Source organism: Macrobrachium rosenbergii, chromosome 16, assembly GCF_040412425.1.
Source record: "Macrobrachium rosenbergii isolate ZJJX-2024 chromosome 16, ASM4041242v1, whole genome shotgun sequence".
NCBI lineage: Eukaryota > Metazoa > Arthropoda > Malacostraca > Decapoda > Palaemonidae > Macrobrachium > Macrobrachium rosenbergii.
In genome coordinates, this window is record NC_089756.1 from 22,923,018 (window position 1) to 22,950,517 (window position 27,500).

A 27,500-nucleotide genomic window follows, 5' to 3' on the forward strand; every position below is an offset into this window, starting at 1 on the left:
AATAAACGTCTCAGTAGAAGAAGCTCTAAAGTAACGATCATACAAAAGAAATAAATAAAAGACGCATTATTTTCTAGCTTCCGACTTGGAAACTAAACGTCGCATGTGAAGCTCTAAGATCGTACAAATAAGCAATGGCGGACAAATGGTAAACAAGAACAGCGAGGAACAAAGAAATGAAGGGAGAGGAAGAGAAAAGAGTAAAGCAAGGATTGAAGGCAAGTAAAAATATGATAAAGGAAGAGTAGACAGCGAGGGTCAGCAGCGGAACAATGAAGAAAAGGGAGAAGATTCGTATAAAAGAGAGAGAAGGATTCTGAAAGAAGAGAAAGGAAGAGAAGGAAAGCATAAGAGGGAAGAGCACGAATAACATGGGAGAAACCGAGGATAAGTCCGAGGGAAGAACGAAGGCAATGATAAAGACTGAAATATGAGAGACTTGATAAAAACAAAAACAAGGATTATGTTCATCATAAAATGTAAAAAAAAAATGCGGACGAAGGCGGAAGCAAAACACAGGAAATAAAAGAATAGTTTCTGTAGCAAGCATTTAATTGGGAAGAACAAAAAAAAAAAAGTAAAAAAAAACCGGCTAATTCCAAGAGAAATATGCGCGCCTGTTTTATTATTCTTACTGCTGGTTCTTAATATGTAATCCATCAAGAAAGAACGTCGAATGCTGAAGGGTAATGGCAAGGAAAATACGCAGAAAGAATTATAATTGCCGGACATGGCTTCAGAAACCCATGTGACACGTTAAGCATCCTGCAGAAGAACTTGAGGGAAAGGAATGATAAGTATTTGGCGGGAAGAAAGGGGGCACGGAAAAACAAATCAAAAGTGAAGGAATATGAGAGAAAAGGAGCAGAAAATTGGCGAAATGTAGATAAAATGAAAGGGGCTCAGTGAATGGTGGGTAGGATTGTGGGAGTAGATGAACTGGAGTCAGGGGATACCTCACTTGCTCAAAAATACAAAAATATGAATACTGATTCATTTTCGTTAATAACAGTAATGCTAAATTTTAAACTTAAACAATAAATGTTAACGAGTAAAAAGCCACAATAATGTAAATGAGAGACTGTATTTTTCAAAATACAAAAAAAAAGGTTAAAAAAAAAATGGAGCTTTCGACGGTTTACACAACGGTCCCCTTGGCTGAAGAAGAACGGTCGAAAGCTTCCTTTTTTTTAACCTTTTTTTAGTTTGAAAAAACACAGCCTCTCATTTACATTATTGTGGCTTTTTATTCATTATTTCCGGTCACAATATAGTGATGCACCATAGATAATAAATGTTAAATTTACAATTACGAAAACCTGGTTACACATATGTACTTCCATTTCATATCATACTCGTAATCCCTCACAAACAATTTATTTTTAGATCAGTAAAGGAACGTGTAGATTGTCTTGGGTACTTGGAATGCAAAGAAATACCCTCAGGGACCTTATACTCAGACAAAACTGCAAATACCCTCGGCTCAAGTCACCACCAGCAATCTTTTTATGCTTCACAACCAAAAGATACAATTATTCCTTCGTAATGTCACTGAATGTCAAAAGCATTATTACTGGTAAGAAATACAGTGGGGTATAAACCTGCGTACCTATTTAGATTTCATGATAATATTAATTACATTTTCATTACCTGCTCAGTTGTCTAGAATGTCACAGTCTTCATTAAAGTCTTAAAAAAGAGTATTTCAAATGTTTTTACGTACTGGCTTAAGAAAGTCTTTCAAAAGTTTTTACGTAAAGGTTTAAGAAAGTCTTCAAAAGTTTTACCTGAGGTATTCAAAACAAAAGGTCTTTTTTAAGGGTTGTCTTAAAAATTCTTATCACAAGGATTCAAACAAAAAGCGTTCAAAATTCTTCACTAAATTATTTGAGGTATTAGTATTCAAAAGTCAAGCATGAATGATTTAAAGTAATAATAAGCCGGAAAAAACTATTTGGACGCCAAGTAAAAGAGGAAAATGGATTCAAAATAATCAGGTAACAACATTTAAATGTGACTATATTAAGATAAAATTCTAATTCTACGGTAATTAATAGCATCTACAGGTGGGTGAATGATTTCTCAGGTAGACAGAGGAAATGATAAAAGAATGCGCGCTCGATGTTTTCACACATTTAAATTAAAAGTGTTCCAGAAGACATCCATCTGAGGGCGACACTGTCGAGCAGATATTAATTCAACCTTCCTTCATTTCTTGTTCCCATCGTGAAGGAAGGAAATTCATGTATTGTCGTCATGTAAAAGGATTACACATACGTGTTCAGATATATTAAACCACAAATATCACCTAATATCCAGCTCACCATACCTTACGAATAACTAACACTCAAGGGGAATTATAGTTGGTAAGTGCTTCAGCACAGGCCAGGATTCGAACCGTAGCCTGGTTCAGAAACAGTGACAGACAGTGACTTTGACCGGTGCAGAAGCACTGATCAGTTATAATGGCTCCCTTGGGTGTAAATTGTTCCTAAGGCATTTTGAATTGGATAATAGACGATTTTAACGGCTTAATATTTGAGGATACAAATATTATCCGCAGGTGTATAAATGACAAAAATTCATATACATATACATCTATATATACATATATATAATATATATATATATATATATATATATATATATATATATATATATATATATATATAATATATATACAGTATATACAGTATATATATATATATATAATATATATACAGTATATATATATATATATATATATATATATATATATATATATATATATATATATATATATATATATATATATATGTATAACCTCAGTATGTATGTTTTCTATCTATCTATCTATCCATCTGTTGATAGCAGCTAAAGCAAAGGCATAAAGCAGATGTCTCATCAGGCGAAGGAAACAGGTCTGAATCCACAATCCAAAAAAAAAAAAAAAAAAAAAAAACCGGTTTCGTTGATGAAAAACCAAAATACGAATTTCTTGTCATCAAATCATCTTTTGGAGAGTGTTCCTTAATTGATCTGCGAAAGTGAAAGAAAAGCTTTGATTTTAATGAAGAAATCGTAAATATCCATCCGAGCTTTAGTTCACAGGCTCACTGTTTGTCTCAATATGACTGGCACATTCATGAATCACATGCCTATTCTATTATTATTGTTATTATACATTATTACCATTATTATTAGTTATAGCTAACCTTGAACCTTGTTGGAAAAGCAGAATGCTACGTGAGGCTCCATTGGTATAAGCAACCCACTACGGAGAAAGAAATTCTTGAGTAAAAAAAAAAAAGGTAAAAGAAAAATAACAACAAAAACACTTAAGATGAAATAAATTGATTATATTGTACAATGAGGCTTATGTGAAATTGCACAACGGGTAAAAAAATGAATGAGAATTCAAGTAAAGGTAAACAACTTTGGGTCTGTAAGACTGAGCCTAAGACTGACACACCCCAGCTGTCAACGGTAATCGGTCACAATGAAGACTGCAAATCCAGCTAAAGGAGGGAAATTGAAGATATATGCATAGTCTTTTCAAGACCAGTAATTTCTCGAGTCTTCAAAGCAAGAAACCGATAAAAATGTGGTGAGAGTTTTCATTACTCTTACTGAAGATCATTATTCTTGAAGTCAAATTTGAGTCCTCTCTCTCTCTCTCTCTCTCTCTCTCTCTCTCTCTCTCTCTCTCTCTCTCTCTCTCTCTCTCTCTCTCTCTCTCTCTCTCTCTCTCTCTATATATATATATATATATATATATATATATATATATATTGTATACTACTAACAGGACCTCATTCAAACTGGATAGGTACGGATACTTGATAATGAGGACTGTTTGTCCAAGAAAGCTTGTAACTTCTTCTGAATACATACTCCATTAGATACCATCCAGTTTGAATGAGGTCCTGTTAGTAATTCTACTAATGCACAGAAAAATTGTTTATGTGAGAAAAAATAAATTATATATATATATATATATATATATATATATATATATATATATTACTGTATATATATATATATATATATATATATATATATATATATATATATATATATATATATGTATACATATATATGTATGAATTTTATCACATCACCGTGATTCATATACAAGCATTAAGCTACAAACGTCCTTTAATATCCAATTCGATTTACCTCGGAAATAATATATTTTTCATATATATTTTGAAGGAAATTTTTTAGTTGATGATGAGTTCGTCGTCTCTTGGGCTCGAATCATGGAAGACAAGAAACCCAGGACTACAGTGACGAGCATTAAAACCATATGGCCAACTAAAAAATTTCCCATCCCGGGTAACATATATGAAAATATATTATTTCAGGTAAGGAATGGATATTAAAGACGTTTGTAACAATTAATATATATATATATATATATATATATATATATATATATATATATATATATATATATATATATATATATATATATATATATATATATATATATATATATATTGCACAGGTATTTCCTCACGATTCAGCAGTCGATGTATGAATGTGGCAGTGATTGGTTGTATTGCCATTTTCTCAAGATCCTTCCCTTGTTAAAGGAAACGACTCAATGTTGAGATATAAGATACCATAAGATATAAGATATACGATACTATACATTTGTGACAGTATCTTTCAAAAGCGTAGTTCTGGAAGAGGTTGACTTTCCGATTAAAAAAAAAAATGAGCCGAGTTTTCTTCGGCACAATCGAGTTTTCTGTATAGCCGCTACAACGTATAATCAAGGCCACCGAAAACAGATCTATCTTTCGGTGGTCTCGGTATACTGCTGTATGAGCCGCGGCCCATGAAACTCTAACCATGGGCCGGTGGTGGCTGTCCTATATCGTTGCCAGAAGCACGATTACAGCTAACTTTAACCTTAAATGAAATAAAAATTACAGAGGCTAGAGGGCTGCAATTTGGTATGTTTGATGATTGGAGGGTGGATGATCAAGATACCAATCTGCAGTCCTCTAGATTTAGTAGTTTTTAAGGTCTGAGGGAGGACAGAAAAAAAGTGCGGACGGACGGCCAGAGCCAGCACAAACGTTTTCTTTTACAGCAAACTAAAAACTGATATACAGGGATAAACGAGATTGGTTATATCGTATTCCTAAAGACTACTGAAAATACTTTAGCACCTTCTAGTGCTTAAAGACGGTCACCCGTCCATGTACAAAACTCGTCCAACGCTTTCATGGCTGCTGATATTTTGAACAATTGCGTGACTTGAAAGAATATAATAATAATAATAATAATAATAATAATAATAATAATAATAATAATAATAATAATAATAATAATAATAATAATAATAAACATTAAGTATAAACAGCAATTACAAATTTAAACGATACTATATCATTAGTACGGTAGTGAGGCATTATAGGAAACATTCTTTAAAAGTGTCTAGAACTTTTATGAACCATCGCTATCATTCACGTTGAATTATTTGCTCACTCTTCAACTCTCATACGCAACAAATCTTTCACTCGCGATCCTCTGTACGTAGATTGTCTCTCATTGCACAAACCTCTCACTCACGTTGTTTTACTTCGATTGTCTCGTACATAGAAACTTTCCCTCGCTTCACTTAGTCTCTCATTTACATAAGGAAGAGAAGAGATACCATCGAGTGGCAGGGAAGTACTGAGAGCTGCCCTTATCGTGTGACGTGGAGAGCTGACCCCCGTTGCAAGGGGTCGCCACTTCCTCCACAGATGCATTTGGTATTCGGCTGAGGGCCAGAAAGTCCTAATTTTGATATATGCTTTGGTGATGGTGCAAAAACGCCAAGACTTCGTGTAGAACCAGTGACAAAAGGGCTGTCCATCTCTCTCTCTTTCTCTCTCTCTCTCTCTCTCTCTCTCTCTCTCTCTCTCTCTCTCCTCTTCTCCTGTTCCTTTTCTCTGTCTGTGTCCCTATATGCTTGCTTGGTATAGATTTTTATTGACATTTTGGGAATCTCTAAGGCTTAATGTACGGGGTGATCAGAATTGCGATAATAATGTGAACAAGTAAATATGGCTTTAAGCTCTCTCTCTCTCTCTCTCTCTCTCTCTCTCTCTCTCTCTCTGTGTGTCAGTCTTTCTCTGTCTATCTCTCTTTATGCTTACTCGGTATAGATTTTTACTGACATTTTGGGAATCTCTAAGACTCAATGTATAGGGTGATCAATGGGTGAAAATAATGTGAACAAGTAAATATGGCTTTAAACTCTCTCTCTCTCTCTCTCTCTCTCTCTCTCTCTCTCTCTCTCTCTCTCTCTCTCTCTCCTCTGTCAATCTTTCTCTATCTGTCTCTCTTTATGCTTACTCGGTATAGATTTTTACAGACATTTTGGGAATCTCTATGGCTCAATACAAATGGTTATCGAATTATGAAAATAATGCTAACGAGTAAATGTAACTATAAAGTCTCTCTCTCTCTCTCTCTCTCTCTCTCTCTCTCTCTCTCTCTCTCTCTCTCTCTCTCTCTCTCCCTCTCCTCTGTCAATCTTTCTCTATCTGTCTCTCTTTATGCTTACTCGGTATAGAATTTTACTGACATTTTGGGAATCTCTATGGCTCAATGTAAATGGTTATCGAATTGTAAAAATAATGTTAACGAGTAAATGCAACTTTAAATAAAATTTCTCTCTCTCTCTCTCTCTCCTCTGTCGATCCTGTCTCTTTTCATGCTTAATCGGCATAGATTTTTACTGACTGACATTTTGGTCATCTCTATGGCCCAATGTAAAGGGTTATCTAATTGTGAAAATAATGTTAACGAGTAAATGTAAATATAAAATCTCTCTCTCTCTCCCTCTCTCTCTCTCTCTCTCTCTCTCTCTCTCTCTCCGTCTTGAGCAACTGAGAACACACCTTGATACGCAGCGCAGTCTTCCGGTCACAATTTCTACAGCTGCAACTTTACCTGTTTAGCGGAAGATACTTTGTACTCACACGATGGAGTCTATGAATAATAATGCAGTCTCTCTCTCTCTCTCTCTCTCTCTCATGTAAATTTGTCGGCGTGCATTTGCTTCTTCGTACCGTAACTTTTGTTCAATGAACTCAGTTTTTTTTAGGTATTCCCATAGGCGCATTTTCATCTCTCTCTCTCTCTCTCTCTCTCTCTCTCTCTCTCTCTCTCTCTCTCTCTTTCCTCCATTGCCTGCAAGTGACCCAGAGATCTTTGGCAAAAAATGAAACAAGAGATCCTGCCCTCAAGTACGTCGGAACAACATAATTTGTTACAAGTTTTCGACCGAGAGCAAAACACGTCTCATTTCACACGGTAATAATAACAGCTCTATTTTAAACTTTCGGCAAAACTTCTTTGTTTCAGGTGAAATGTGAATACATTTCATATGGAGAAAACTGACTTTAGTGAGAACATATTTGGTTTATTTTATGTTTTTATCCTAAAGGTCTTCGACGCTGTGTATAGCCAAAAATTTCCGCTTTGAAAACAAAACCAACGTTTTATTTAAATTTTAAACGAAAGCTATTGTTGAAAAACTTACGTGCATTGCATTATAATAATCATTCTTAAGATTTATCAGTATTAAATGTGAACAAGCATTTAGACAGAAGAAGTAAGTTTCCGCAACAAAAATCCCATGCTAAAAAGAATGAAAAGAGGGAAAATGAAATAAAACTAAAGGAAAACAAAGAAACCATTGCCACAAAGCCAGTAGCATAAATATCGACACTTCCTTCTCCTGGCATATTACATCACATCGTCCAATCACTTAAGCTACCTCCGTGGGCATTCAGTATCCCTTTCCACCACACTACCCATGATCCCCCGGTGGCCAACGCCCTCCACCCCCTACCCCTGCCCTCCGCGGACAACGGACTTCATTTTGTGAGTAGCGTGTAACAAGGCTTAATTTAGTAAAGCCAGGAAATTTGCAGGAAAAGGCGCCGCATCCGGACATCTCCCGCCCGATGACAACTATTAGCCAAGTACTCCAGGGGAGCTTCCGGTTTGGGACGCCGAAGGTGGAGTAAATGGACTTTGAGCGTGGAGGTGTTGCTGCTCCGGTGGGTGTGAGAGGTGAGGGGCGGGTGGGGAGGGGTGGGGGAGGGGGCAGGGGGTGGGGAGAAGAAGAAGCAGGAGGAAAAAGACGGAAGGGTTGTGGTGAGAAAGGACATTGGGGACACAGCACTCAGAGAGAGAGAGAGAGAGAGAGAGAGAGAGAGAGAGAGAGAGAGAGAGAGAGAGAGTGAGCTCTGTCTTGTTAACTTTAAGTCTTGCTACATTATGTCCACATATACTCGTAAACATCCATAAAGGATACCAGTATTTATACTTCACAATTGCTTTACAGCTCTCTCTCTCTCTCATGCAAAATTCATAAGTATCAAAAATATATTCTCTACCTTGAACTATCCACTCTCCATGCAGAGGAATTGGAGATTCATGAAACAAATTCCACATATAAATGTCTTCATTGTTCTTTCATTTTTTACGTTCTCTTATGATAGGAATTACTTTTCATTTTTATGCTATTTCTTTGTGATTCAAAGTTACCGTACAATTATTACCATTCGATGAACTCATCATTTTCATGTTACTTACAAACTTCCTTTCCTTTCAGGAAAACTGTGAAGCTCTCAGCCAAAAGACTTCCCCAGAAGTCAAGCCACAAATATCAGCATGACTGATAACCTACAGTATATCAAAAGAGGTCACGACTTACTGGCACTGGTAAACGGAACAGCCACATACCGTCACTTCTCAACTTTCCTATTCTTTAAAGTCTTTGGACATTTTCCCCTGGAAATCTTGATCCAGCCCCTTCAATTTCTAACGTATTTAAAATGTGGGGGAATCGAGACAAGGTCACGGAGTGTGACCAGACGACTTCGTGCATTGGTTAAGCTCTGTGTCCTTTGGTTGTTAATCCCGCTAGGCGACGTCCGCGAGAGAGAGAGAGAGAGAGAGAGAGAGAGAGAGAGAGACGGGAAGTTATAAAAATGTTTTTGAATTGCTTTTATCTAATCCTTGAGCACATTGGCAGTGCGCGGTCATGTTAGCAGCATATTCGACAGCTGGCTTTACAAAATTAAGCTTTACTTTACTTTATGATTAAATTAAGCTGTACTTGAGCAAGCATGAGTCTTTGCATAATGGGTGTCAGTAAGTGTGGCAATATTTTAATGCGAAATTTTTTATCAGATCGAGCCTAAATCACTAGCAAAATTTCAGGGAAATTTATACTTGTCCTAACAGTTCCTTTATTTTGGGGTGTTGGGGGGGGGGGCGGAGGAGGAATTCTTTTGTAAATCTTTCTACCTTGCAAATGCAGTCATTCAGCAATTGGTTAATAATGCTCTTTTATTTTTTGCGTTCTCGTAAGGTATAAATTATTTTCCGTCTTTTTTTTTTATTAAAAGTTTTTTTTTTTTAGAATTATGTCGTAAACGATGTTGACAGAACATATAAAATATATGACTGAGATTCTAAAACACACGAAAAATTCTCAATCGTGCATAAATCATTGGAAAAACTTGAGGGTAATTTATACGTTCTTAGATTTTCTTTTTTTTTTGGGGGGGGGCGGGGGTGGCGAGGGCGGGGAGTGGATTTCTCTTGTAAATCTCTGTACCTTTTAAATGCTAAACGACAAATCTACCTAAAATCCATTTCAATATAAAGTTGCTCCATGTGTTTATTGGGCAATAAATTAGTAAATCTTCGTGCCTTTTAAACTGATTCCAATATAGATCGGAATAATGCTTTTCCTCACCACGATTTTTGAAAGTACATCAACTGCGTTTGTTTAAATCTAAAATAAGAAGAGTAAATAGATCGGGCAACATTCCAAATACCAACCAAAGATTAAACGGGTGGACACAAAGGAACGTGAAAAGATGATTTTGCTGATAATAAATTTGTTTTAATACCCTACTTGAATTCAAGAGACTAAATACTGCCTGGTGACTAGTTTATTCGACAGAATTCCTGAAGATATTCTGCTCCTACCCTGGAAATTTAAAGTTGACCTTCAGCAGACAAAGTAATTTGGTTCTAATCCCCGGAATATTGCAAGTCTTGAACAATTTAATTTTGTTCTTGACCGTTCGCCTGAGTGAAATGAATTTTGTTAGCTAAGAACAGTTATTTTGTTCGGAATAAGATTAACTAATTTTTTGTTAGCACTGGAAGAATGATTTGTGCTCTTTTTTCCCCTAGTAAAATTCTTATAATTTTGTATTTAATTGTGGAATTTATATAATCATTCTTTATCTCAGAACTATGAATGATGTTTCCGTTTTTGATAGAGGTTAATTACTAGTTCGCGAATATTTTTTTTTAGGTCCATGTTAGAATATATATTTTTTCTTTAAATCCAGAAGAAAATCCGGAGGAACTGGAGATAATATAAGTCTTAATTAGTCAACGGTAAAATTAATCACATAAAAGACAAATTAAATTAATCAGCATTAAAGACCACTCAAGTAATTATAGCTAAGTTAAGTATATCTTAGTTTAACCCGACCACTGAGCTGATTAACAGCTCTCCTAATGCTGGCCCGAAGGATTAGATTTATTTTACGTGGCTAAGAACCAACTGGTTACCTAGCAACGGGACCTACAGCTTATTGTGGAATCCGACCCACATTATGACGAGAAATGAATTTCCATCACCAGAAATAAATTCCTCTAATTTTTCATTGGCCGGTCGGAGAGTCGAACGCTGGGCCAACAGCGTGCTAGCCGAGAGCTCTACCCATCCCTTCAATGTAGAACTACATAATTGTAGTATATTTTTCAAACTCGATCCTCCAAATTTTCCCTAATAGGAAACGTTTAAACTTACATGACCAAAAAACGAGTTTTGAATTATAAGTTTAATAAATAAGCTTTCTAATATACACTCGTTTTCAAGGCTGCACGAAAGATAATTTACCGGTAGCTCAAATAAAACCTAATATTGGATCTAATTCATGCTGAATACCGGCTCAAATACTTCTTCAGCTGAACCTTCTTGCTGTTGACATGCACAAGGTTACAACGCGCATGCGCATCATGAAGACCTTCGTTGCCATCAGCGTAATTACCGATCACCGAAAAGACTTCGTGGAGCGTGGACGAGAATTAAATGAAGCTGAAATGAGTGACGGTATGCCACAGACTTCCCGGTTTTTAATGAAGGTTTCCAAGAACGGCAACCATCTAGTTTGGGTGGAATCACAGCTCCTGGTTTTAGTTTTCTGTAAAAGAAAACTACTGAGATGGCTTTGTCTGTCCGTCGGCACTTTTTCTGTCCGTATTTTTCTGTTCGTCCTCAGATCTTAAAAACTACTGAGGCTAGACGGTTGCAAATTGGTACGTTGATCATCCACTCTCCAGTCATCAAACATACCAAATTGCAGCCCTCTAGCCTCAGCAGATTTTACTTTATTTAAGGTTAAAGTTATCCATGATCGTTCTTCTGGCAACGCTATATGACAGGCCACCACCAGGCCATGGGTGAAAGTTTTATGGGTCGCGGATCATACAGTATTATACGCTGTACAGAAAACTCGATCGCGCCGAAGAAACTTCGGCGCATTTTTTACGTGTTTAATGATGGTTTCTAACAATCAGTGACCATCCAGTATGAGTGGTCTTAGATTCTTAGATTTCCTGGTTTTTAATTGGGGGTTCCAAAGACCAGAGGCTATCTGCTGTACTTTGGGTGGAATCAGATTTCTTGTTTTTTCATGGATAAATCTCTTGACCAGAGACCATCCATTATAAATGGCCTCAAATGACCTGTTTTATTAATTAAGGTTCCAACGACCAGTGACCGTCTAGTATAAATAGCCCCAGATTTTTTGGTTTTTAACTGAGGTTTCAAATGAGCAGCGGCTGTTTTTGGTATGAAAAACTTTGGATTTCCTGGTTTTGAACTGCAGTTTCTAACGACTAGCAACCATCTAATACGACTGAACACAGATTTCCTGTTTTTTAATAGAGGTTTTTAACAGCCCAAAACCATCCAGCTTGAGTGGCCTTACAGCTCCTTGTTGTTAATATAAGTTTCTAAAGACTATGTGGTACGAAATGCCTCAGATTTACTAGTTTTTAATTTTGGAGTTTCTTAATAAGCTTAGCGTCTCTGCCTTGTCTCCTAATCTATATGGCACACATACTTATGCAGATCTTTCCTAAATAGCGACCCTAAGGTTTTAACCCGGTATGTAGTTTGGTTCTATGATTGATTGATTTCTTCCTGCTCCGGTATGTATCCACCTTTGCGGCGTGTTTAGTACCAGCCTGTTGGAGATGACCGTAGAAACATAAAAGACTGTAAATATGAAGATAATGACCCCCAAGAAACATTAGTACTAGATAACGACCCCCGAAAACCCTTGGGGGGTCACTCTCTAGGAATGATCCCTCATGCACGCTGTGGATACGTGCACGTGCATGCATGAATTCAGTATATTTTGCATGCACATGAGTGTTTCCGTGAGGTTTCCACGGGGACAGGTTGCATGGGACAGGTTCTAGTGATCGGTTGTTGGGTGGGAATGTTATGTGTGTGTGTGATTGTAAGACGTGCTCGCGTGCGTGCGCGCGTGCATGCATGATTTCAGGTTTGTTTGTGTATGCTGGCTGAGTGATTGTGTGTATGTGTATGACATACCATGCAGGGTACGGGTACAGGTTGGGAAGGACTCTTTTCTCCCGGTTCGAGCGATAGAAAAAAAAAAAAAAAAAAAAAAAAAGATCTTTTGACATCTTTCTTTTTTCCGCTTGTCGTAAAATACTTCGCTTTTCTTCTCTTTTCTTTTTACTTTTTTTTTTTCTATCAGAATAGCATACGTTTTCTTTTCGACAGTCGTATCTTTACGGCTTTCCTCTTTTTTTTTTTTATTCTTTTGCCACGGATTTTTATTTCTTCCGATATTTCGATTCCATTTTTTTCCTTCTACGTATTTTTGGGTTCAGGGACTTCAGGCCTTTTGCTGCGTTCCTCTTAACACCTCTCACGCAAAAGAGGAATTAAATTATTATCCTGAAATTCAGAGAGAGAGAGAGAAGTAAGAGAGAGAGAGAGAGAGATGAGAGAGAGAGAGTAAAGAGTGTGTATATATATATATATATATATATATATATATATATATATATATATATATATATATATATATATATATATATACATACATAATTTTTCTATCAAGTCTCTCTCTCTTTCTATATATATACATATAATGTACATATATATATATATATATATATATATATATATATATATATATATATATATATATATATATATATATATATATATATATAGAGAGAGAGAGAGAGAGAGAGAGAGAGAGAGAGAGAGAGAGAGAGAGAGAGAGAGATCTGATAGAAAATGAGTATAAGAAGATCCCCATGAGATAATCAAATAAAGAAAGATGGCCCGATAGAGAAATAAGTAAAAAAAGAGAGAGAGAGAGAGAGAGAGAGAGAGAGAGAGAGAGAGAGAGAGAGAGAAGCAAATCCTCCAGCATACAAAATGCATGCACATGGCCTAAAAGCGATCTGGCCCGTGATTGATGTTCGCACGGCCAGCAATCCTGACAAATCTGGAGGAGAGTCGTCCGCACTTCCGAAAAAGCAGGCAACACGGCCCCCACCTTTAAGCTTATGCAGCAGAAGTTATTCATATTATTCCATTTTATACACGGGGTGTTTGTACTTAACGCGGGGAAAATGTATTCAGCATTTTATAGCAAATAGAAGGACTACGCGGTCTTACCTGGTTGAACCATTTCGTTCCGGCAGATGAATCGCATTTTCGCTGTCAAAGGTTTTTTTTTTTTTTTTAAATTCAAATTCCAAAATATTTGGATATTTCGGATCCTGATTTTGACTCCGGGTCACTGCACTTTATGCTTTGTCTTGATCTCACACATAATATGACGTCATGGATACGGACAAATCATTTGAAACGGGACCATGCAAAATTTTTGGCATTTTTGAACATTCTTAACAGAATTGTCAATTGGTTATTAATGAATATGTATGACACATAATTCCGCACACACCTAATAATTTTGGATTTTATACTTGGCCCGGATTTTGTTTTTTTTTTTCTTAAAAATTATGGCCAATAACCTTCGCAAAGGAAGATGAACGGAAGCCATGAATGCTACCTTAATTGCTAATTTGTCTTTTACTAAAGCTAACGATGTTATTGATGGATTTCCAAGAAGTCTTCTGTAATAGAAGACCAAAGAAGTCTTGTCTGGATGTGGAGACAGTTGTGGATACGGACGCAGAGCCACGTGCATTTTTTTTCCTTGACATTTAAATTTAGCTCTCTCCGAGGGCTGTTAATTTCAACTTATTACGATCTAGGTTATATCTTTATTTTATCTTGCCTGCTCTTTTTCGATGCCGTGTGCCAAATCAATTGATATCTCTCTCTCCATCGTTGAATTCTCTTTGCTTTTGGTCAGTTTTTCCCAAAACTCTTTTTACTTCTGTCTTGACAATCGATTCTAAGATGTAATCTCTATGAAGCAATGTCTGATATAAAAAAAGCCTTGTAAGACCATTTGCTCAGCAAAGGACCGAAAGGATTGATTTTCAACGAAGAGGAGTTCAGGAAAAGTTCTGATAAAACATATAGCGTACCTGCAGGCATTAGTTGTGTATATAGTATATATATGTATTATATATATATATATATATATATATATATATATATATATATATATATATATATATATATATATATACACATACATACATATATATGTATGTATGTATGTGTGTATGTATATATATATATATATATATATATATATATATATATATATATATATATATATATATATATATATATATATATATACAGTATATAAATATTCCCTTTATCTCAATTGATATTGACTGCCTTCAGAGTAAGAAATGACAGAGTAACTTTAAATGTAGATATAGTATGCATTATTGAACTTCATTATATTACCTTACTTTACTACTGTACTGAAGACCATTTCAATAACACGCCAACACAATTTAAGACCTTTTAGAGGAACTTCCTCTCGAGCCAAGAAACTTCAGGCCATCACGCAAAACGCATCTTAACACATTCACGAATTTCCGAAGGTCTTTTCAATTAACATTCAATTATTTTGTGAGGATGCCCGCTGTGCCATTCATGCCCCCCTCTGGTTTGACCTCTGAGCGGAATTTAGGATGTATTTACGATGGCACCTGCTGGGATTTTATGACGTATTTATGAAGCCTTCAGGCCACTTTCAGGAGGGCGTATGTGGAGCGCAGAAGCTGTGTTGAACCCATTATCAAGTTCGGTAACGGGTGGAGCGAATTTTGCTTCTAACGTAACCACATACTCAGCGGATGGCTGAAGATGTCTATTACTTTCTTGTGGCTGCTCAAGAAAGCAAGGCCTCTCTCTGGCATATGACAGCTTCATTTCACAAAGCGATGTTTTATGCCCATTCCTTAGCACTCTGCCAGGCCCGAGTTCGAGTCTCCGGCCGGCCAATGAAGAATTAGAGGAATTTATTTCTGGTGATAGAAATTCATTTCTCGGTATAATGTGGTTCGGATTCCACGATAAGCTGTAGGTTCCGTTGCTAGGTAACCAATTGGTCCTTAGCCACGTAAAATAAGTCTAAACCTTCGGGCCAGCCCTAGGAGAGCTGTTAATCAGCTCAGTGGTCTGGTTAAACTAAGAGCACAAAGATTATTGTCCGGACAATAAGTTTATACTTCTTTTAAACGTGGTAAAAGCTGGGGCAGCTGAAATGGAATTTCGAATACGGAGGACAATAGTCTTTGTGCTGCTCAGAAGGTCAAAAAGAGCAAATGTTCGCATAAAGTCAGCTTCCTCTAAAAACGCAGCCCCTCATATTCTACTCAAACTTGAATGTGGGTAGAATAGCGGCTGTGGAACGGAATTTTGAAACCTCAGCACAAAAAAACTTGCTGGCATAAGGCCAGATTCACCTAACGACACAGTATTTTATTCCGAATCCTCAAGTGTGATAAGAGGAGCGGACGTTATGGGAGATAATGACTTCATTGGGAGCGTTTTACGACTGCAGGGCCATGATAGTTGCTCAGCCTGTTTTGTCGATGCTAATAAATGAAGAATTGGGTTATCAAGAGGCCATATGGGAGTCCTTTCCGGCTACGGCAAAACCATGAAAAGACCATCTGGAAGCCATTTCAAGACATGGATTAGGACATTAAGAGTCCCACAGCACCATAAAACCGAGTAGGTGGGCATAGCGAGAGGCCAGGCGGAGCTTCTGGGCACGGGGAGCGGTAGGAGGCGCCTGAAACAGGAGGAGGTCGTACAGTAGCGACCGTCCTCTCGTAAACATGGTTCGACTCTTGTCTTAGGCTAATGCTGCCCCGCTCCTCTATAATTTCGCCCTAATTTCCATAAATACATAATTGGTTCTGTAAGGCTTCGAGGCTGGATGCCACAATAAACTAGCGGCAGAGTTCTTCTGCAACAGTCGAACTGGCGTAGATTATCTGGAACGGAAGACGGAGAAGCGGGGAATTTTAATGAGAATGAATAATGAACAGGAAGAAAAGAATACGCGAGTGAAGATATCAGAGGGACTCATAAGTAATGACGGAACCACTCTTCAAAAAAAGTCTCAAAATCTCATTGTTTTAGTTTCACGTGATATGCACATCACGTAGAAAAGGGCAGGGAAAGAGAGGAAAAACAAAATGGGAAAACTCCACGTAATCTCCGTGACGGAGGATAAATCGGAGGAAAATTACTATCAGGCAATTAGGGACGAAATACCTAAAGTAGGGGTTTTTTTAATCGAAAATAAATTCCACGTAGGAAACATTAGGGGTCGATTTTCGAGTAAAAGAGAGCTCGGAATGACTAATGGCTCTTATTTTCCTGCGGTATTAGCTTTGCATTAAGGAAATTGTCGTTATCACAGTGCATTGAGCCTGTGATAAGATCAGATGCGCGGACGGAAATACGTGATTTTGCCCGCCGCAATTTCTTTAAATTTTCGCGGTTAACTTCTCGACAAAAGGTTGTTAGAGATATTACAAAAATGATCCCCGTGATGCATGCAAACAGTGCTTGGACTAGTGAGAACTAACAGCTGCATTTTATTATTATTATTGTGTGTGTGTATTAATGTATTATTATTATTATTATTATTATTATTATTATTATTATTATTACTTAATTAAAAATACCACAGTAGCATAGGTCTTAAAATGGAGAAGCAAATCCACAGTTATGTATATGTACGTATATTTAAAGATAAATAAATATAGATCGCTTTCAGGGAACTCGTTCGGTTCCCCTTTTCAATCTCAGAGATTGAAAGAGACCAGAAAGCTATCTGCAAACGATTTATCTTAAATATGTACATATCCCATAACAATGAATTTGCCCTCTTCATTATTATTGTGTGTGTGTATTGTGTGTGTATTATTATTATTATTATTATTAATGCAAAGAATGCTTCCACTAAATATAAATCCCAAACGTTTAAAGAGGAAGAAATAACAAATAAACCAGGATGTAGGCTATCAACAAACAACAGGTATTTGCCTTCAGAAACAGTAATAGTAACTAAATAAATAAGAGGTAATAGTTCTTAGCCCTTTAATTCACTTCAGTCTCTTTAGTCACAGTGTTGAAGTAATGCGCATACTCAAGCATGCATGTGCGGGCGCACACACGCACATGCACACACACACATACACATACACACACACACACTCAAACATAAATATTTGTCATACAATATCTTGTTTACGAAGCAACACTTACTTGGGAATTCCATTGAGAACCAGTTGCTGGGTCACCATTAGTAACATAATGGAGGCTTGTTTGTAAGTCACCCATTCAGTACTACCAGGAATTAATACACTAGTGACCCATTCAACACTACTAGGAACTAGTGCGTCGGTTACCTACTCAATAGCATTAACTAGTACTCAGGTTACCTATTCAATATTGGAGACTAGTGAGTGGGACTGAACTGAATATAGAATTTAGTCCAAAGGCCATGCACTGGGACCAATGAGGTCATTCAGTGCTGAAACGGAAATTGACAGTAAAAGGTTTGAAAGGTGTGACAGGAAGAAAACCTCAAAGCAGTTGCACTATGAATCAATTGTTTGGAGAGGGTGGAGAAAGTAAGTTGGAAGAAGAGAATATGAAAGGAGTACAGTAAAAAAGAGCGAAAGGGGGTTGCAGCTGGGGGCCGAAGGCACGCTGCAAAAAACCTCAAGTAATGCCTACAGTGCACCGCACGAGGTGCACTGACGGCACTACACCCCTTACGGAGGCCTAGTGAGTGGGGTCATCCATTCTTTATTACTGGGAACTAGCTCATGACAACGGCGTCAATAACATAGATGTTGTGGCACCAGGTTCTAGTGGCCGTAATCAATCAATCAAGCTCATGAGACGACCATTCAGTACCATCAGGACCTAGTACTCGGCCCGTCCATTCAATGCTATTATTCACAAAGGAAATAGCTCTCAAGAATATTAAAGGAGTGAATTATGCAATAAATAATTATTGCATAATTCACTCATTTAATAGTCTTGAGAACTATTTCCTCTGTGAACCGCTAGGACAGTTTTATCAGTAATTAGTTTGAGGTCACCTAATCAGTCCTATTCGGGCAGGGCCGTCCAAGTTGTTTAGTCTGAGAGCCACTCTTGAAAAAACATAAAGTCATGCGGGCCACCTGTGTGTGTATATATGTATATACAAAAGGAAAATGTACTTTTATTTATTTTTCTCTAGCGGGTCACTTTCAAAATCAAACGGGCCTCAGTAGTTTTTATTTCATTTAAGGTTAAAGTTAGTCATGATCGTGCGTCTGGCAACGCAACAACACAGGCCACCACGGTCGGCTATGAATTTCATGGACCGCGGCTCATACAGCATTAAACCGAGACCACCGAAAGATAGATCTATTTTCGGTGGCTTTGATTATACGCTGTACAAAAAACTCGATTGCGTCGAAGAAACTTCGGCGCATTTTTTACTTGTTCTTCACAGTTCCAAATTTTAGAAATGCTTTATTGATAGGGGCCATTTCTGGCAACGCCTCAGATTACCAGTAGAACGACATGAGGGAAAAAGAAGAAAATAATGACGTCAAATTCTTCTAATGATGAAACTTGAACGATGACAGGACTTTCCAATAGAAATCAAGAATTTGTCGCCGAATATACGATCTTAATTGCACGCGAAGATTAACAGTCTGTGATGAGAATTTGTGTAATTAAGTCTTGGGCCCCAGGCCTGGTAGTCAGACTTGAAACAGAACTTAGTTGTCGAGTGCAAGTCATTATGAGGCGTGAAAAGCAATATGTCTATCCGTCTATCTATCTATCTATCAATCTATCTATCTATATCTATATATATATATATATATATATATATATATATATATATATATATGTATACATATAAACGTATATACATGAGTATATATGTTCTGTATATATATATATATATATATACATATACATATATATATATGTATATGTATATATATATATATATATTATATATATATATATATATATATATATATATATATATATTATATATATATATATATATATATATATATATATATATATATATATATATATATATATATATATATATATATATATATATATATATATATATATATATATATATATATATATATATATATATATATATATATATATATATATATATATATATATATATATATACATATATATACATATACATTATACATATATATATATATATGTATATATACTATATATATATATATATATATATATATATATATATATATATATATATATATATGTATATATATATATATATATATATATATATATATATATATATATATATATATATATATATATATATATATATAGAGAGAGAGAGAGAGAGAGAGAGAGAGAAAGAGAGAAGAGAGAGAGAGAGAGAGAGAGAGGGACATGCAAGCAAATAGTTCCTTTTCCCTGAAATAAATCTAACACAATGACCTATGTCGAAATTTTCATTACGAATCAAAATAAGGGAAAAAAGAAAATCCTAATAAGACGCAAATGTGTCAAATAACCCTTTTCAAAAAAAAAAGAAAAAAGAGGAATTTTCGGCTTAGGAAGACGTTGAGGGCGGGAGGGAGCGGGGTCGGGGTAGGGGGCGGTTAAGGGGGCGGCCACCAGAGATTCCCAACGCTTGCACACCATCCCGAACGGCCCCGGACCTCGTCGTATAAGCATCGCGGTGGTAGATGGAAGACCGCCTGAATACGTAATTACTCGGGTAGCTTGAGGTCGACTCCCGCGTAGGAAGTCGACCGGATTTTCGACCCTACGGAGCAGCTGCTGTTGGACAGTCCTGTTCCTACGCCTGGGGGTTTTTCAATCCATCATCAATCAGAAGAACCTGTTGACAGACAAAGGTACTAATTCTCGCTTTATTTATGAGACGACCAGAAAACGAGTTGGACAAGGTTCTTACTGAGTGGTGGGGTTGAGTGTATGTGGTGTGTATGTGTCTGTTGAGAGATTATATGAGTGAGGTTGTAATTAGAGATTGCTATAAATTTCAAAAGAATGGTTTGCACTAAAGTACAAATTTTTGTTCGACCGTTGAATGAGAGAGATTTAGAGAGAGAGAGAGAGAGAGAGAGAGAGAGAGAGAGAGAGAGAGAGAGAGAGAGAGATAATTGGTACTGATATTGGTAAATTTCAAAAACTGGATTTGCACAAAAGTACAAATTTTGTAAGACCATGAATGAGTTAATCTAGCATAAAGACACTAATTAAATTTCAACATTATTCAGCCAGAGCTACAAATCATGCGGAATGCGACAATGCCGCCTTTGCAAAGAACTTTATTCTAAGATGATTTCTCCATCAAAACTCGATCCTAATTAAGAATTAGGCACTATGAGAAAACGTTATAGTAAAATGCAAATTAATTAAGCAGTTTTATAAAAGCATATAGAGAATGGCAATAAAAGTAACAAAGATATATTGACAGAAAGAAAGGAATTTATATTGCTACCTTGAGGATAGCGTCTCTGGTCATGCTATTTGCTTCTCAAGAAAAGTTCAGATATAATTTCAATTCCAACTTGGTACGTCTGTTATAGGTATTGCACAGCAGGAATCGAATAAAGCAAATTCTAATGTAGTCACACTGACGCAACATAGTTCATGCAATGTTAAATTGTTATATTCAACATGTTCGTCCTTGTTCGGTTACGCTCATTACTGTGGATTTATCTTTGTATGAATCAAGTTTTGAAATATCTTAAACAGATGGAAGATTATAGTAGCTGCAAATACTAACGTCTGAATGGGATGAATATCATTTAAGTAATTATACGATCAGATAAGATTTCGTCATCTTGAATCGACTCATTTTCAGCTCTGGCGATGTTGGCAAACTATTCAGAATGGGTTAACAAGACTTGAAGGCTATGCACATTCAAAGCCCATTTCCACAAATTGTAATGTTCCTATCAAAGCAAATAATAATAAAAGGGAAAATAAAAAGGAAACCTTAATATAAATTTATATATATATATATATATATATATATATATATATATATATATATATATATATATATATATATATATATATATATATTTACTAACAGGGCCTCATTGAAACTGGATGGTATCTAGCGGAGATATTTATTCAAAAAAATTATTAAGGCTTTCCAGGTCAACAGTCCTCATTGTCAAGCATCCGTGGATACTTGACAATGAGGACTGTTAGTCCTGGAAACCTTGCAATAATTTTTTTAAGTAAATATCTCCGCAATATACCATCCAATTTCAATGAGGTCCTGTTAGTAAATATATATATGTATATACTCTATATATATATATATATATATATATATAATATACATACACACACATATATATATATATATATATATATATATATATATATACACATATATATGTGTATATACATATATATATATACATATATACACACACTACTGTGAATGAACCTACGCACGATGTGATAAACTGATAAAAAATACCATTCTGAACATTGATCGACTGGATAAGAAGCAAAGGAAAGAAAAATCTCCGCCAAAAGTAAATAAATAAACAAATAAAAGTTTTCGAACCTTTATCCGGATAAGGTTCCATCTTTGAGCCCAAAAATTCAGTAAGCACCTCTTTGCCCCACAGAGAGCGCTCCTTTATAGAATATCACACTGAAATGCATCATTAGACGTTTGAGAAATTTCCGGTCAGACATACTTTCTGACTCTCAAGTAAATCAAGATGCAGCCGAGTACGTAAGCTTCATGAAAAGGTGAAAAGACTCTCTCTCTCTCTCTCTCTCTCTCTCTCTCTCTCTCTCTCTCTCTCTCTCTCTCTCCGAATGAACCGCATACCTGCGTAAGAAGTCCTAAGTACTGCAATCCCTTCTTGATGAGTTTCCCCTCAGCGGAAACGAACCGATCGAGTGTTCAAGAATGACAGAGTTAGCAATCATTCACCATTAGGGCGACATGTAAATTGAGGCCTGCATCGCGCCGATGACGCAAAAAAAAAGACATTAGTGAGTAAAGGACGGGGATGAGGAACATGCTTGTGCAATGAAGTTGTTCTTCGGCGATTCTCGGGTAATTATTAACAAGTTTGAATGCGACTGTTTCTTCCTGGTGTCATTTGAGAGAGAGAGAGAGAGAGAGAGAGAGAGAGAGAGAGAGAGAGAGAGAGAGAGAATGTCCCTTTTCATACAAAAGTTATGCCTTACAGTTGGGAATATTTTGAGAGAGAGAGAGAGAGAGAGAGAGAGAGAGAGAGAGAGAGAGAGAGAGAGAGAGAGATGACTTTTATAACACTAGAATGATTTTCATGGGACATACGAGAGAGAGAGAGGGGGATTGGGGTAGGGGAATAAGAGGACTAAAGTAAGTAGAACAGGTCTGGGGACAGATCAGATCGGGGAATTGTTGGGGGAGGGGGAGGGGATGACTAAGGGGATGGGGGACGGTGGGGGACGGGGAGCGACCGGTACAGGATGGCGATCGAGATGATTGACGACCAAGACAGGTTAGGCGACATCATTTCCCCTTCCTGAAAGCCGTTGTTGCTTTTTTTATTCCTCGTTTTTCTTTGTTCTCTCTCTCTCTCTCTCTCTCTCTCTCTCTCTCTCTCTCCGTATACTTAGCAAGCGGCAGTTACCGAAATATCGCTAAAGCCCCCTTTAGGCGCAACTGCGGTTTCTAATTAAAATATCCAGCCATTGTCTTTGTTGGGCTTCTGCCGAAGTGGCTTCGCATATTACAAGAAATTGCTTCCGTCTCGTGGTTTTAATGACATTATCTGCCACCGGAGGTTTCGGCCGGAAGGTTTCAAAACCGGGTTTTTCTTCCCCCATCCCTGATGCTTTAATATTTTTCGTTGAAATTTTCCGTTTTTCCAGTGCCTTAAGCACATTCACAATTGTAATTTACAAGTTACTTCCCTGGAACGTATATGATACTGGCTTATGCAGAAGCAGACTTTCTCTCTCTCTCTCTCTCTCTCTCTCTCTGTGTGTGTGTGCGTGTGTGTGAATGGGCTGTGCATATGCGTATTCCAGTATTCCTATTAAAATGATTCGTATTCTTCATGGCTTCTAATTTGCAAGAATGAGGTGAATGCAACAGTTTTTGACAGGGGGTTCAATGTGCTGTTGTTGGATTTTCTGTGATGTTGTAATAAAATGATATACAACTGTGCCAGTTTTTTCAAAAGGTTTCGTGTTAGGGGAATCGGTGCATTATTTATTTTTTTTTTTTTAGTAAACAACGACCGAATTGCTGTTAAAAGGTTTCGTGTTAGGGGAATCGGTCCTTTTTTTGTATAAGAAAAAAAAAAACAGAAAATGTACGACAAGCATACTAACTTTGCTCAATATTCCTCCAAGAATTAAACGCACCTAATAGGATGTCTGTGACCCATTTTCCTTACACCAGAAGCCTACTGTGGTAAGATCTCGAGAGCATATATCCAATGGGGTGAGGTTGCTAACCCCAACGCCACTAATAGCGGAGATCTGGGTGCCAGCGTGGTCTGATAATCCTTGGCTGGACATTTATTTTTGGAAGGTATTATTTTTAATGGTATTTATTTCTCTCCAGCTTTCAAGACACTTTTGCTTGGTATATCTGTGCGCCATATTCATGTAGGCCTAGGTTATCAGAAATCTTATTACAATTTTATGAAATAAAATATTTCAGGTTTTCTGTGTGTGGTTTTTGTATTCCATGCCTTCTGTACTCTTTCACCCTTGTCACTTATCAAGACTTTAAATGAAATATAAATAAATATTTGGTATCATTTATTTAAAGGCGCACACACACACACACACACACATATATATATATATATATATATATACATTATACATATAACATATATATACATATATATATATATATATATATATATATATATATATATATATATACATATATAAATCTTTCAATAAACCGTACCTGAATGTTCATTTTCCCACAGGATCTGCAAAGCTGTAGCAAAAGATCACTGCCATTATTAGCAGCAAGAGCACACGAGATAACTGACCCAAACACAAAACCGCGAAGAATTCAACAGACATGAACAGAAAGCAATAAACGCGAGAGATACCATTCAAGCAATAAGAAGACAACAGGAAATGGATCCTTGATTGCCTGACGCTTGCAATTGCTAGTATCGGTCTAAAAAAAAAAGGAGAGAGAACAATGACTGGGAGTTTGCTTTCGTGCTCTGTCCCTCTAAAAGAGAGGAGAAGAAGAAGAAGAAGAAGAAGAAGAAGAAGAAGAAGAGGAAGAAGAAGAAGAAGAAGAAGAAGAAGAAGAAGAAGAAGAAGAAGAAGAAGAAGACAGCCACAGATACAAGGAGACAGGTGCCAAGCAGGGTAGATTGCCTCACGGGACCACTGAAGCCACTGATTACCTGGCTTCCAGCTGCAATTTACAGTAGCTGGAATACACCCCTAAAATAATAGAGCGAGCTGTGTGTTTATTTTAGCTTGATTTACGTCCGGGCGCAAATTCGGGTACTCGTCGGCGTTTGCACCACGCTCGAGCCTGCAATTGACCGGATCGTAAAGTATGCAACGGGACCCCGTGGCATGTTTTTTTTTTTTTTTTTGGCTTTGTTTTCTGTAGCAATTGCATGTCTTGTCGCCGTTGCGAGTCTGTGCTCATCCTTAGCCCAGAGGGGGTCCCCCCAGTGGTACGGCTCGACTTGTTGAAAAAGTGGTTCTCTGTTGTAACATCTGAGTCATAACAGTCTGTTTGTCATTGGTATCAAACAACGAGCGTGTCATCATCATCATCATCATCATCATCATCATCATCACCTTCATCTGTATCTTTGCTACTGGTTTGTGCTTCATAACTGCTTTTTTTTTCATTACTGACACCTACATAATACGCGTCATTGTCAATACTAATCATGATTCGTCATGAGAGTGACAGAGAAGATATTCAGTGTCAGTGCTGAAGTCAATATTCATAAAAAAACAAAGCAAGGAAAAATAATGTTTTACAACGAGAGATGCTGGAATTTAAAAAAAAATCGATGGATTTTTTAATATTTTGTATCTTTAACGATGCCTCAACTTATCCTCAAGCTTATGTGGCAAGATCAGAAACGATACTGAAACTTGAAGCAGACATTAGGAGAGTGGTACAAAAGGCAATGAGTCACACTGAGGCCTGAAAGTTTACAACACACGACTACAAGTCATTCGAGATCCCAGACGTAGATGAAAAAACTAATTTAGTTTCACGCCGGTAATTCGCCATGTGGCTGAGACTTTAACCACATAAATTGTGAATACAGTGATTGATCTACTATTGTTTGTTTATCCTCTTACCACTCTTCCTCTCTCCGAAGTCTAATTATTATTATTACTATTCAGTAGCTGACACCTATTCATATGGAACAAGGCCACAGGGGCCATTGACTTGAATAATATTCAAGCTTCCAAAGAATATGGTGCTCATTAGGAAGGATCAAGAGGAAGTAAAGGGAAATACAGAAAGAAGAGATACCACTTAATAAAAAAAAATAAATTAATAAATAGATAAATAGATAAAAACGTATTGACTGATTGACTGATTATGAAATTTAGGTCTTGAAGACCAAGCACCGGAACCCATCAGGATTATTCAGCGCCGTAATGAAGGTGAAATATAATAAATTAATGATAAGACTGATAATGAATAGGTGAATGATGACATAATAGGAAAATTCAGTGTTAAAATATGAACGTAAAAAATGATGAATGATATTAGATAAAACCAACAAAAAATAAATATCTACTGAACTTCTATATTTAAAATATATACCTAGTATATAAAATAATATGACTAAAATCTTTATTAAATATACTAAGCTCACATCTCAATCAAATAACCAGATTCTTTCAGATAACCCATACGGTTACCTACCTCAACGTCACCATTTAAAATTTCTAAAATAGTCTTAAAAGGCAAGGAGAGTAGTATTAGGGTAGAAATGCATTGCATCCTCGCTTAAGCTTCTGAAGTTCCAATTGCAATGGCAGCTCTTTGTTCCGAAAACGAGATGCAGACAAGGGCGACATGAACTCTCGTGCTATTTTGAGTTTAGCTTAAACTGCGATGAATCGAAGTCTGAAAACCGCCAATTTTTTTGAGTTATTTTTGGTTTTAGTCTTCTGTACAAGAAAACTACTGAGATGGCTATTCGTCTGTCCGTCCGCACTTTTTCTGTCCGCCCTCAGATCTTAACAACTACTCAGGCTAGAGGGCTGCAAATTGGTATGTCGATCATCAAACATACCAAATTGCAGCCCTCTAGCCTCAGTAGTTTTTATTTTAGTTAAGGTTAAAGTTTGCCATAATCGTGCTTCTGGCAACTATATAAGACAGGCCACCACGGCCGGCTGAGAGTTTCATGGGCCGCGGCTCATACAGCATTATCTCGAGACCACCGAAAGAGAGATCTATTTTCGGTGACCTTGATTATACGCTGTACAGAAAAGTCGACTTCGCTGACGAAACGTCGGAGCATTTTTTACTTGTTTATCTTCGTTACCTTTTTTGTGGTCTCCCAAATGCTACTCTCCTCGAATGACCTAATTTTCCTGTTACCTGCGATCCAAGGTCAACGGAGCAATCATTCCCTGCGTTTCTTTTATTTGGTCAAGTTCTCGTGGCTCGTCTGTTAGTTGGACAGAGCGCGGATGTCCACACCAGGCCTCTAATTCTCTTTAGCACCTTACCACATTACCTTTCACTAAATGCCCGGGCTGGCATAAAGCCGGTTTAATCTGGACTGACCACTCATTTGTGTAAGTGCTAAACTGAAACTCTGCTACCTAATTAAACTGATATCAAATATAAAAGGGTCTCATCACGCTAATATCAACAGCCTGGAATAGATAGTTATCCAACACGAAGCTGCGAAAGGAC

The 27,500-nt window shown here is 36.8% G+C and overlaps 1 protein-coding gene across 1 annotated transcript in view; it reads left to right on the forward strand.

The window, feature by feature from the left end:
• The window catches only part of LOC136846909 (uncharacterized), a 51,518-nt gene extending 26,501 nt beyond the window's left edge, over positions 1-25,017 (forward strand). The window contains exons 2-5 of the mRNA XM_067118161.1: positions 5,636-5,750; positions 10,993-11,137; positions 24,009-24,103; positions 24,817-25,017. Coding sequence (XP_066974262.1) covers positions 5,636-5,750; positions 10,993-11,137; positions 24,009-24,103; positions 24,817-25,017 — 556 coding nt within the window. The remainder of the gene's footprint in view (positions 1-5,635; positions 5,751-10,992; positions 11,138-24,008; positions 24,104-24,816) is intronic.
• The last annotated feature ends 2,483 nt before the right edge of the window (positions 25,018-27,500 follow it).